Raw genomic sequence first — 12,012 nt, 5'->3', positions numbered from 1 at the left:
AAGTGAAGATAAAATTACATTGTAATTTCTTCATATTGACCCTCTATGTCAAACTAAGCCTTCATTATCCCCCACGATGAAATCAGGGAAGGGACTGTGGATCTGTCCCTGTCTGTCCATTAGTCACATGACATCTCAGACAGCAGTAGCCCGATTGACAAAACATGGGTGAATGATGTGTCCTGCCACAGAGATCCGACATGTACAAAATTACACTGATTGGACCAAGGCTTAAGCTATAGTAATTAACTGAAATATGTTAGTCACACGCAATATCTAAATAGGTCCAAGAGGGGGGGCTGAACCATTCATGGGGGTGATATATACTGTTGCATTGTTGATTGTTGACATAGTTGGTATAATGCTGTTCTGATTCCATTTTACTACAGTATTTTTTATATTATCTGCGATTGGGTGCTCGACTTCACTACAGACATATTTTAGCATCAACACACACAACAAAGATAACATGAATCAAAAGAAAATAAACTCTCCCTATAACCCAATGAATGAATAAAAACAAAAAGGTACATAAACAAGTTGACTTTATTAAGTATGTCGATCTATTAACATTCACTTCAAATAAGTTCAATGAATAAAAATAGCATACTGTTCTTAAAAGAAGGCAGAGGTGAGATCCACACAACTCAACTTCCACATAAACTATGCATTGATGGCAATGCCGGTGGGATATTTATGTGACATGAAAGCTATATTTGGGCCTATAAACCTTGACACTTTCCTATATTTACCGACCAAATACGCTGCCTTTACCCAAATGCTAAATGAAAGCCAGTGGTTGAGTAACGACTTCAAGTAGATTTCTTCTGCTTTTTCTTCTCTGCCTCATCTTCTTTCTCTTTCTCGATCTCAGCCACCAGGGTCTCAATTTCTTTGGACTCCAATAACTACATGGAGCAACAACAAAAGAAAATAAACAATTAATCCATAGACAAAGACATGTGTAAAGCAGCAAATACTGGGACTAGACCACCAAACTCTTTGGTGAGGTTACCTTCAGTGGCTGGTTTCTTCTGATCACAGCGAGATCAATGTTCTTCCCACCAGACTGAACCACCTGTAAAACATAGTTAAAAAGGTCAAATGTACACAATGGATTTATGGATGGATTTGGCCATATTGAATACACAAATATAACTGTCTCAGACCTACAGAAGTGCCTAGGGGAGTAGGAAGTAGGCGTTAGGGGTCGGTTTGGAGTTTAGCATAAAAATGACAGTGGTTGACCTCACCTCAAGCAAGGCTTTGATTGCCAGCTTAATCGCCTCGTTGTCAGTGGCGATGGCTTCATCTGTGTAGTTCTTCTCCAGGAATTCCCTCACTGTCTTAGCACTGCGGCCAATTGCATTTGCCTGAACAAAGAGATGGGTAACAAATCAGTAACAGAGTATTTTTAAAACAATAAAATACCAAGTGTGGTTTAAATACAGCTCAATAGCTAACGTTTATTTAAAAAACAGACCTCACAATTAAGACAAGAAAATCTAATTTTTGCAACGACACAATTCAGAGAATCATCATGGCTATGAAAAGCGTTAAACATATTTATCTGTGGAGAAAGGTGAGGTATTTTTGTGGATTGCCTGACCTTCCATGCATGGTATGTTCCTGAGGGGTCAGTCTGATAGAGCCTGGGGGTCCCATCGTAGTCAAAACCCACGATCAACGCCGAGATGCCAAACGGTCTTCGTCCATTACTCTGAGTGTAACGCTAAAGAAAAATATAAAAATCTGGCTTTCTATGAAAATAAACAAACAGTCAAGTATCATATGGACTCTAGTTTACTCTACCAAACTGGGTACAAGGTAGCCTTGCATGCAGGTTTGGGGAGTAACGGATTACAAAACAACTAACAAAAATATTGTAATCAGATTAGATATACTTTTGAAAAACTAGATGATTACTTCGAGTTATTTTATTTTATTAAAATTTTACCCCCTTTCCCCCCAATTTCGTGGTATCCAACTGTTAGTAATTACTATCTTGTCTCATCGCTACAACTCCCGTACGGGCTCGGGAGAAACGAAGGTCGAAAGCCATGCGTCCTCCGAAACACAACCCAACCAAGCCGCACTGCTTCTTAACACAGAGCGCCTCCAACCCGGAAGCCAGCCGCACCAATGTGTCGGAGGAAACACCGTGCACATGGCTACCTTAGTTAGCGCGCACTGCGCCCGGCCCGCCACAGGAGTCGCTGGTGCGCGATGAGACAAGGATATCCCTACCGGCCAAACCCTCCCCAACCAGGACGACACTAGGCCAATTGTGCGTCGTCCCACGGACCTCCCGGTCGCAGCCGGCTGCGTCAGAGCCTGGGCGCGAACCCAGAGTTTCTGGTGGTGCAGCTATCGCGCTGCGATGCAGTGCCCTAGACCACTGCGCCACCCAGGAGGCCTAGAGTTACTTTTAAATTCGTTTGTTTATTTTTACATTTATTTTCCTAATGACATTCAAATCAGCATTGAAAAAAGGCTTAAGTTTAAGTTTGTTATGTCTGAAAGAGTCTGACCACAAATCAGTCTGACCACAAATCAGAGACTAATATGATGACACACCAAATGTGTTTGATGGATAGTTGGGCTCCCAAGTGGCGCAGCGGTCTAAGGCACTGTATCTCAGTGCTAGAGGCGTCACAACAGACCCTGGTTAAATTCCAGGCTGTATCACAACCGGCTGTGATTGTGAGTCCCATTGGGCGACGCACAATTGGCCCAGCATCGGCCGGGGTAGACTGTCATTGTAAATAAGAATTTGTTCTTAACTGACTTGCCTAGGTAAATACATTTAAAAAATATATATATCTATAACAATCGTGGGAAAAGAGCAGGAATGGGCTTTTTGTAGGCTACAGTCCAAGTTACTGTATGTCTGCCAATGGTGCGACTGTCGCAATGGTGCGACTGGCTACCACAGCATTCTGCAGCGACACATCTGGTTTGGGCTTAGTGGGGCTATCATTTGTTTTTCAACAGGACAATGACCCTACACACCTCCAGGCTGTGTAAGAGCTATTTGATGAAGAAGGAGAGTGATGGAGTGCTGCATCAGATGACCTGGCCTCCATAATCACCCGACCTCAACCCAATTGAGATGGTTTGGGATGAGTTGGACCGCAGAGTGAAGGAAAAGCAGCCAACAAGTGCTCAGCACTCCTTCAAAACAGTTGGAAAAGCATTCCAGGTGAAGCTGGTTGAGAGAATGCCAAGTGTGCAAAGCTGTCATCAAGGCAAAGGGTGGCTATTTGAAGAATCTTAAATTTAAAATATATTTTGTTTAACACTTTTTGGTTACTACATGATTCCATGTGTATTATTTCATAGTTTTTATATCTTCACTATTATTCTACAATGTAGAAAATAGCAACAATAAAGAAAAACCCTTGAATGAGTAGGTGTTCTAAAACTTATGACCGGTATTGTATTTTAACCCCATAATGGTTGAAATTAAGAAGTTTAAGCTGCTTATCAATCATTGTTTTTGCGACCAGGGTTATTTTCCCGGCCAATGCATCAACATACGGGCGGCAGTTAGCCTAGTGGTTAGAGCTTTGGGCCGGTAACTGAAAGGTTGCTAGATTGAATCCCCGAGCTGACAAGGTAAAAATATGTTCTGCCCCCTAAACTGACTTGCCTAGTGAAATAAAATAAAAATATATTCGTTACGTAAACCGTTTAAGAACCAAAACGGAAGCAAACAGGGCAAAACGCAAGTTTCTATCCCTGTTAGTGAGCATTTCTCCTTTGCCGAGATAATCCATCTACCTAGCAGGTGTGGCATATCAAGAAGCTGATGAAACAGCATGATCTTTACACAGGTGCAACTCGGGCTGGGGACAAAAGGCCACTAAAATGTGCAGTTTTGTCACAACACCACAGATTTCTCAAGTTGAGGGGGGGGGGCAATTAGCATGCTGACTGTAGGGATGTCCACCAGAGTTGTTGCTATGGAATTTAATGATAATTTCACTACCATAAGCCACCAATGTCGTTGTAGAGAATTTGGCAGTACGTCCAACTGGCCTCACAACCGCAAACCACGTGTATGGTGTCGTGTGGGCGAGCAGTGTGCAGATGTCAACTTTGTAAACAGACTGCCCCATGGTAGCGGTGGGGTTATGGTTTTGTCAGGCATTAGCTACGGACAACGAACACATTTTATCGATGGCAATTTGAATGCACAGAGATACCATGACTAGATCCTGAGGCCCATTGTCATGCCATTAATCCGCTGCCATCACCTCATGTTTCAGCATGGTAATGCACGGCCTCATGTCGCAAAGATCTGTATACAATTCCTGGAAACTGAAAATGTCCCACTTCTTCCATGGCCTGCGTACTAACCAGGCCTGTCACCCATTAAGCATTTTTGGGATGCTCTGGATCGGCGTGTACGACAGCGTGTTCCAGATCCCTCCAATATCAAGCAATTTCGCACAGCCGTTGAAGAGGAGTGGGACAACATTTCACAGGTCACAATCAACAGTCTGATCAACACTATGCGAAGGATATGTGTCGCGCTGCATGAGGCAAATGGTGGTTACCAGATACTGACTGGTTTTCTGATCAACGCCCCCACATTCTTTATTACGGTATCTGTGACCAACAGATCTGTATTCCCAGTCATGTGATATCCATAGATTAGGGCCTAATGAATTTATTTCAATTGACTGATTTCCTTACATTAACTGTGACTCAGTAAAATATTTTCAATTGTTGCATTTATATTTTTGTTCAGTATAGTGTTAGACTCTGGGTTAAAATCGGAAAAGTATTATACTAGAGACATGTAAGTTGATTGGTTATTCGAATTTGTTTATTTTTGATTTAACATTTTGTTTTTGATTCAATGTGAATCATGTGTTCGAAGGGAAAATGACCAGTTCCCTGGGGCCCTGGTCTTTGGGTAAATATACAAATGTATTTTGTTCAGTCTGCATTCAGAAGGAAAAATATGTCAATAAGGGATGACAGTTACTCCAAATGGATTGTGATATGTGTATTGCTGATTTAGTTTTTGTTTCGATACAAATTTCACCAGATTGGGCCTAATGGAGTGTGGGATTCTTCGATGGGTTAGGGTGCTAACTTCCTGATCTGGTAACTCTTCCGAGAGGTCGCCAGTAAAATACATGAGTATGAACTCATTTTGAAAATGGTTTCAACAGTAATAGTATGTTATTATGCTCTTTCCTCTCGAGGTTATCATGGAAGGTGACAGCAGATCGTGTCTTAATGCATGGTAGGAATAATTTGACCACAAACAGTGTGTGTGAACCTCAAAACCCTCCCTAACCGGCTGAAGAAAGAGCGACAAACGCGGTCAATGCGACAGCGACTTTTAACACTTCTATCTGAGTCTGAGCCAAACCTGGGTACGGGCGGCAGGAATGCTGAGATCGCGTGTGTGGAGAGAGATAACGGCTCAGGTGAGAGACTCGTGTACGTGGGAGAAAATGATGTATCTATTTGGATATTGAAAATCGGGACATGATCAAGGGCCATCAAATGTGACAGGCAAGAGTTACATGTGCCGTTGGGAAGATGAACTGTAACGCTATCTGAAGAAGACATGCTAGAATGATAAGTGCCGGGAGGGGGGGGGGGTCTTCACACTGCGAACAATTTAGACTAAGTATGCATTGAGATATCGCTCCTTCATTACCAGGCCACCAGCGACAGGAAAACATGCGGGCTGTAATGAGAAGAGCTATTACCGGCAGTAAAAAAGTTCAGTTAATAAACGTACATTCTAACAGGGATGATGTGTGCTAGGTTGAGAGACTTGAATTCGAGTCATAGACTCAAAGTAAGCACTAAGGACTGTCATTCTGAATTTGGGTTCGATAATTTATAAAATGTTTTAGTTATGATTCGGATAGAGAGAGGGGCTCTAAAACGGTGCGGGGTGGGGGCACTGCAAAAATGTATTAGGCCTAGGGAGGCTCTAGAAACCTTATCTCTAAGTATCCTCCGACAGGGAGGTTGTTAGAGAACTCACTGGATGATAGCTTGGGTCAACCGTGAAGGCTTTTTTTTGTTTTCTTTTGTTTTACCATGTCATCAGAATTTTAATGTTAAATCACAATACATATAGATGGCTGGAAGATATGGGACAATTAATTGCATACAAGGCTCATAGTCTGTGTTTTGCAATAACACCCAATGATGAAAATGAAGGAGAGGGCATGGAGACCAGCATCACATGGGTATAGAAAGTAATGGATGGACGGTTCTTTCCACAGTTTTAGTCGCATCAAGGGTGGTGTGAAGTTACTATAAATGTATTTTTCTTCTCTTTCCTTTTCAAGTCAATGTGTTTTAAGGTTTTGTGGAACATAAGAGTGATCATTGTTCCAGAGGAACTGATGTATGTTGACTAATTGATTTGAGAATGTTTTAGTTTGTTTGTGTAGAAGTGCATTAGGAGTAGTGACTAGTGTTGTATGGGTTAGATGGAATGATATATGCAAATGTATCTGCAGCAGGAGGTGAAGTACAGGAGGCCTGTGTTTGAGACAGAATGTTTATATAGGGCTGTTAAGTGGGATGGAATGTGACTGCGGGGGAGATCTGTGGGGGCTCATAAATTAAGGTTGTGGTGATAGAGGGGTATCATTCCCAGAGACTATGTATATTGTTACAGGAAATAGCTCATAGGAGAGGGATGACCGCTAACTGTGCACAATATAGGGACTATTATGGAGTTAAATTGAACATTACACAAACCCAGATCATGGCGTTAGGTTGGATATTCTTCCAACTCATTAATCTCGTTCCCAATTTCTAACAGCCGGAAAACACTTGACAGATTACATGCAGTAGTTATTCTCACAGCAGTTGCCTGTACCCCTGCACACTGACTCGGTACCAGTGCCCCCTGTATATAGGCTTGTTATTGCTTTTCTTATTGTGTTACTTTGTATTATTACTTTTTATTTTAGCCTACTTGGTAAATACTTTCTTCTTCTTAAACTGCACTGTTGGTTAAGGGCTTGTAAGTAAGCATTTCACGGTAAAGTCTACACTTGTTGTATTCGGCGCATGTCGCAAATAAAGTCTGATTTGATTTGTAGGGACAGTAATTGGAGGAGGCTATAGTCATGGGCCATGTTAGGAGTAGCAGGGGTTACATTACTAGCATTGTTTGGTTATCAGTTTATGAGGACTTATGCCAAATGGCTAGGTAGCTGGGAGACTGATGGGAGTGCCGGGGGCTGTTATTCAAATGCCACAAATTAGTGATCTTCCCATAAGTTGTCAGGAAATGACCCTTGCGTTGCAGTGTGTATATCCTCAGGTGAATGCAGCACATGAGGAGCAGGAGATAACCGAGGCATGGGCTGAATTCTGGAGATTGACTGTACATCAAGATACACCAGGCAGGGATGTTGGGACAGCATTGGTCTGGTCCACACACAGTACTCCTTACAGCACCTGCAGCGGTAAAAATCGTCAGGTCTCTTCTCAGTAGGTGCATAGTTTTCACAGGAAGTGAGGTCCAGCTGCATAATGGGTGAGCTTGAAGACGCCATGACAAAGGAAGCGGAGCTAAAGAGAGAGAGAGACTAGATTCCACCGTAGACATGCAGATTGGTTGGGTCTGGGAGCTACTTTAAACATAGTTGGGTTAGCTGCTTTATTGGTTAATGCATCATATAAAAGGATAGATGTGGGATTATTGTACTCTAAACAACATTTTGGAGGCATTGATATGAAAGTCTATACAGTGCTGAGTTAACTCAAGAAGATGTAGCGTTGATTAGGGATACACACTTGCCTATCAGGTGAGGTGCCTATCAGGTGGCAATGGAGGAGATTGGGAACAAAGTGAAAATGACATGGCTTGGGAACACCTCTCAGAACCTGGGGCCGGTAAGGGGAAGACTGGGTGAAAGCATTAGGAGGCTTTTAGGGCTTTCATTTTTGTGGAATCCAGCAGAAAAGTATACTGGAGGCATAGAGTCAGGTGAAGAGAGAGTGGGAATTGTCATGGTCTCAGACTTTGGTTTTCATGCATATATGCATTTATTGCATATTGTTAATACTGTTATGTTTAGTGTTTCTCGTTGCTTTGCAAGTTGTGCTATCACTCTGTTGGGAACCAGAAGGAGAACGTTGAACTGGGACAAGTCAACAGACCCAGGGGACACGTTATAATCAGTGTTCTATGAGGAATGGAAATAAGATTGTTCTATGATCACACCATACACAGAGGCCATAAGTCTCTGAGTTTGTAAACCTCACTGTGAATGTTAATTATGTTTATTTTTTGTTCATGTTTTACTAATGATTGTTTGTCCATTTATAAGTAATTTCCCAGTGTATGTAATGTTGAACAGTATGGAGTTAAATGTTCAAAACAGGGGACTGTTAGATTCTGGGTTAAAGTTGGAACATTATTATACTAGGAGACATGATACATCAGAAGTAATACTATAGTATCTGAGGAGTGATAGAGACTGATTTTTACATCAGAAATGAATGGTTATCTGTAGGAGCCAGATGGCTTTGGAATGTGCTGGGTAGAGGGGAGGCAGTCACATGATTGCTATAGGTGATACGGGTGGAGAGCTTTGGATTAGGCATCAAGGGGGTTGAGGTCAGGTCACCTTAAGGGAGAAGGAACGGTTTATTACCCTATCACTTCGTCTTCCTGTTGAACCATAAAAGATGTAAGGGTTGGAGAGAAGGAGGAGTGCATCTAAATTGGAGTATATATACTTGTGGTGGTGGAAACATGTTTTGTCCAATGCAGCTGTATTGATCCTCTGGGAAGAATTAAACTTGGTTCAGCTTTCATAGTGTCCGTTGAGTTTTTACTCTGAGAATTAGAACCTAACAATAGTAACTGTAAAGGATTACATTCCGAATGTAACCTACCCAACCCTGGTTGCAAGCGCCGATGCGGTCACTCTTGGACAACATCCTCACATTGACCCAACACAGAAAGTCCCCTCTGTGTCACTAATGTTGAATAAACTTGAACTTACTCTGCCAGTTGTCCAGGTGGTTGGTCTTAATGACGTTGACAAAATATCCACAGGGAAGTCTTATTAAACAGACTTTTTAAACGTGGGTCTGCTACAGGTGCCTGACAAATTGCTTCCCCTCACATTAAAATATAAGTCTTATACAAGCCATCTCTTGCTTGTGTACATATGAGAGAGACTATTGGAGGGCTGTGACTTCCTGTTTTAGTGAAGTCTAATTGTTGAGTGGTGTCTGTCACGGATGGCAATAGCAAGTCATTAGGGGCTGTTGTTAGTTAGAGGTGGTGTGTATTGTACCTGTTTCAGGGTGGCGATGTGTCGTGTGATGTACTCAACGGTGACTGGGTCCTCCACTGTGAGCCTGTGACTCTGGCACTCCACCCGAGCTCTGTTGATCACAATGCGGGCATCTGCTGTCAGACCTGACAGAGGCAGACAACTGGTTAAATAAGAGACAATAACAGCGAAACGTTCAGCTGGTTTGGCTATGAGCCACAGCAAACCAAAAAATATTGAAACCAGACAAATGGCAGAAAAAAACTCCCTCGACAAAGCTTTACCTCTGGAAACAGCCATTACACAAATTGTTCTTGCTAGGCAATGTTAGCTACAGTTGAAGTCGGAAGTTTACATACACTTAGGTTGGAGTCATTACAACTCGTTTTTCAACCACTCCACAAATCTCTTGTTAACAAACTATAGTTTTGGCAAGTTGGTTAGGACATCTACTTTGTGCATGACAAGTAATTTTTTCAACAATTGTTTACAGACAGATTACTTTACTTCACTGTACCACAATTCCAGTGGGTCAGAAGTTCACATACACTAAGTTGACTGTGCCTTTAAACAGCTTGGAAAATTCCAGAAAATTATGTCATGGCTTTAGAAGCTTCTGATAGGCTAATTGACATCATTTGAGTCAATTGGAGGTGTACCTGTGGATGTATTTCAAGGCCTACCTTCAAACTCAGTGCCTCTTTGCTTGACATCATGGGAAAATCAAAAGAAATCAGCCAAAACCTCAGAAAGAAAATTGTAGACCTTCACAAGTCTGGTTCATACTTGGGAGCAATTTCCAAATGCCTTAAGGTAGCACGTTCATCTGTACAAACAATAGTACGCAAGTATAAACACCATGGGACCACGCAGCCGTCATACCGCTCAGGAAGGAGACGCGTTCCCTCTCCTAGAGATGGACGTACTTTGGTGTGAAAAGTGGAAATCAATCCCAGAACAAAAGCAAAGGACCTTGTGAAGATGCTTCAGGAAACAGGTACAAAAGTATTTATCCGCAGAAAAATGAGTCCTATAACCTGAAAGGCCACTCAGCAAGGTAGAAGCCACTGCTCCAAAAGTGACATAAAAAAGCCAGACTACGGTTTGCAACTGCACATGGGGAAAAATATCATACTTTTTGGAGAAATGTTCTCTGGTCTGATGAACCAAAAATAGAACTGTTTAGCCATAATGACCATCGTTATGTCTGGAGGAAAAAGGGGGAGGCTTGCAAGCCGAAGAACACCATCCCAACCGTGAAGCACGGGGGTGGCAGCATGTTGTGGGGGTGCTTTGCTTCAGGAGAGACTGGTGCACTTCACAAAATAGATGGCATCATGAGGAATGAAAATCGTGGATATATTGAAGCAACATCTTAAGACATCAGTCAAAGTTTAAGCTTGGTCGTCGCAAATGGGTCTTTCAAATGGGCAATGACCCCAAGCATACTTCCAAAGTTGTGGCAAAATGGCTTAAGGACAACAATGTCAAGGTATTGGAGTGGCCATCACAAAGCCCTGACCTCAATCCTATAGAAAATGTGTGGGCAGAACTGAAAAAGCGTGTGAGCAAGGAGGCCTACAATCCTGACTCAGTTACACCAGCTCTGTCAGGAGGAATGGGCCAAAATTCACCCAATTTATTGCGGGACGCTTGTGGAAGGCTACCCGAAACGTTTGACCCAAGTTAAACAATTTAAAGGCAATGCTACCAAATACTAATTGAGTGTATGTAAACTTCTTACCCACTGGTAATGTGACGAAATAAATAAAAGCTTAAATAAATCACTCTATTCTGACATTTTACATTATTATAATAAAGAAGTGATCCTAACTGACCTAAGACAGGGAATTTTTACTAGGATTAAATGTCAGGAATTGTGAAAAACTGCTTTTAAATGTATTTGGCTAAGGTGTATGTAAACTTCCGACCTCAACTGTACTTACTTTGGTATGTCGTCTGATGATCAAGATAACATGCAAATTAAATAATATGTAGTTAGCTAGTTAGATACCTGCGAATGCCATGCAAACATGTTCGTCTAGGGCGCAGATCTTGCGGACTGTTCTTTCCTCCTGTAGTTTGGCGACAGACTTCTTCTCAACTCCAAGGACAACAATGTCTTTGCCCCTGATGCCCACCTAAATTAGGAATGAATGGGGAAATGAAACAGTTAAGTAGTTCGACACTAGCTAAGTAATCTCACTGAAATTCAAGTAAATATTGCGTTAAACAACAGATGATAGCTAGCTAAATTGAGTTAGCTAGCAACTTTCTCCAACAGCATCACAATGTTACGTTAGCTAGCTATCTTATCATACATTACCTACATAGTAGCTAAATGACACAGCTTACGTTAGCTTAGCTTCATAAACTTACAGCAGTGGAGCCTTTCTTCACAGCCTCTTGTGCATATTCCACCTGAAAAAGGTGACCGTCGGGAGAAAACACAGTGATCGCCCTGTCATATCTTGCTGCCATTATGTTTCTCGAAACAGATGTACTGAAATGTTTAAAAGTGTTGCTAGCTACTCCGCTAGCGAATGTTTGCCAGCTAGTGTTGAGTGAGAGTGTAATCACAGGGCGCATGCGCTTCAATTTTGAGCATTTCAACAAGAAAATTTTCATAAATTCACAGATGCCTCTGCAACATTTTATTTTACTCTTTAAAAACTCAACAGCATTTCATTGTTATCATAAGTGGTTTTGGGACTATAATAAGGGT

General features: G+C 41.9%; 1 protein-coding gene across 1 annotated transcript; it reads right to left on the bottom strand.

Moving 5' to 3' along the window:
• Window positions 1-528: 528 nt before the first annotated feature.
• Window positions 529-11,876, bottom strand: LOC129824123 (proteasome subunit alpha type-7). Its single transcript, XM_055883488.1, has 7 exons — window positions 11,667-11,876; window positions 11,302-11,428; window positions 9,309-9,433; window positions 1,610-1,732; window positions 1,254-1,373; window positions 1,016-1,078; window positions 529-908 (listed from the first exon to the last, which is right to left on the bottom strand). The coding sequence occupies exons 1-7, from the start codon at window positions 11,874-11,876 to the stop codon at window positions 813-815; spliced, it is 864 nt and encodes a 287-aa protein (XP_055739463.1). The 3' UTR covers window positions 529-812.
• Between the last annotated feature and the right edge of the window lie 136 nt (window positions 11,877-12,012).

Source organism: Salvelinus fontinalis, chromosome 26 (genome assembly GCF_029448725.1).
Source record: "Salvelinus fontinalis isolate EN_2023a chromosome 26, ASM2944872v1, whole genome shotgun sequence".
Taxonomy (NCBI): domain Eukaryota; kingdom Metazoa; phylum Chordata; class Actinopteri; order Salmoniformes; family Salmonidae; genus Salvelinus; species Salvelinus fontinalis.
This window is presented reverse-complemented; position numbering and strand designations above follow the sequence as displayed.

Coding starts and splice junctions, on each gene's coding strand:
- LOC129824123 (XM_055883488.1), bottom strand. CDS start 11,876: ATGCGCCCTGTGATTACACTCTCACTCAACACTAGCTGGCAAACATTC. Junction 9,434..11,301: donor TGTTTGCATGGCATTCGCAG/GTATCTAACTAG, acceptor TGCCTCTGTCAG/GTCTGACAGCAGATGCCCGC. Junction 1,733..9,308: donor ACATCGCCACCCTGAAACAG/GTACAATACACA, acceptor ATTTTTCTTTAG/CGTTACACTCAGAGTAATGG.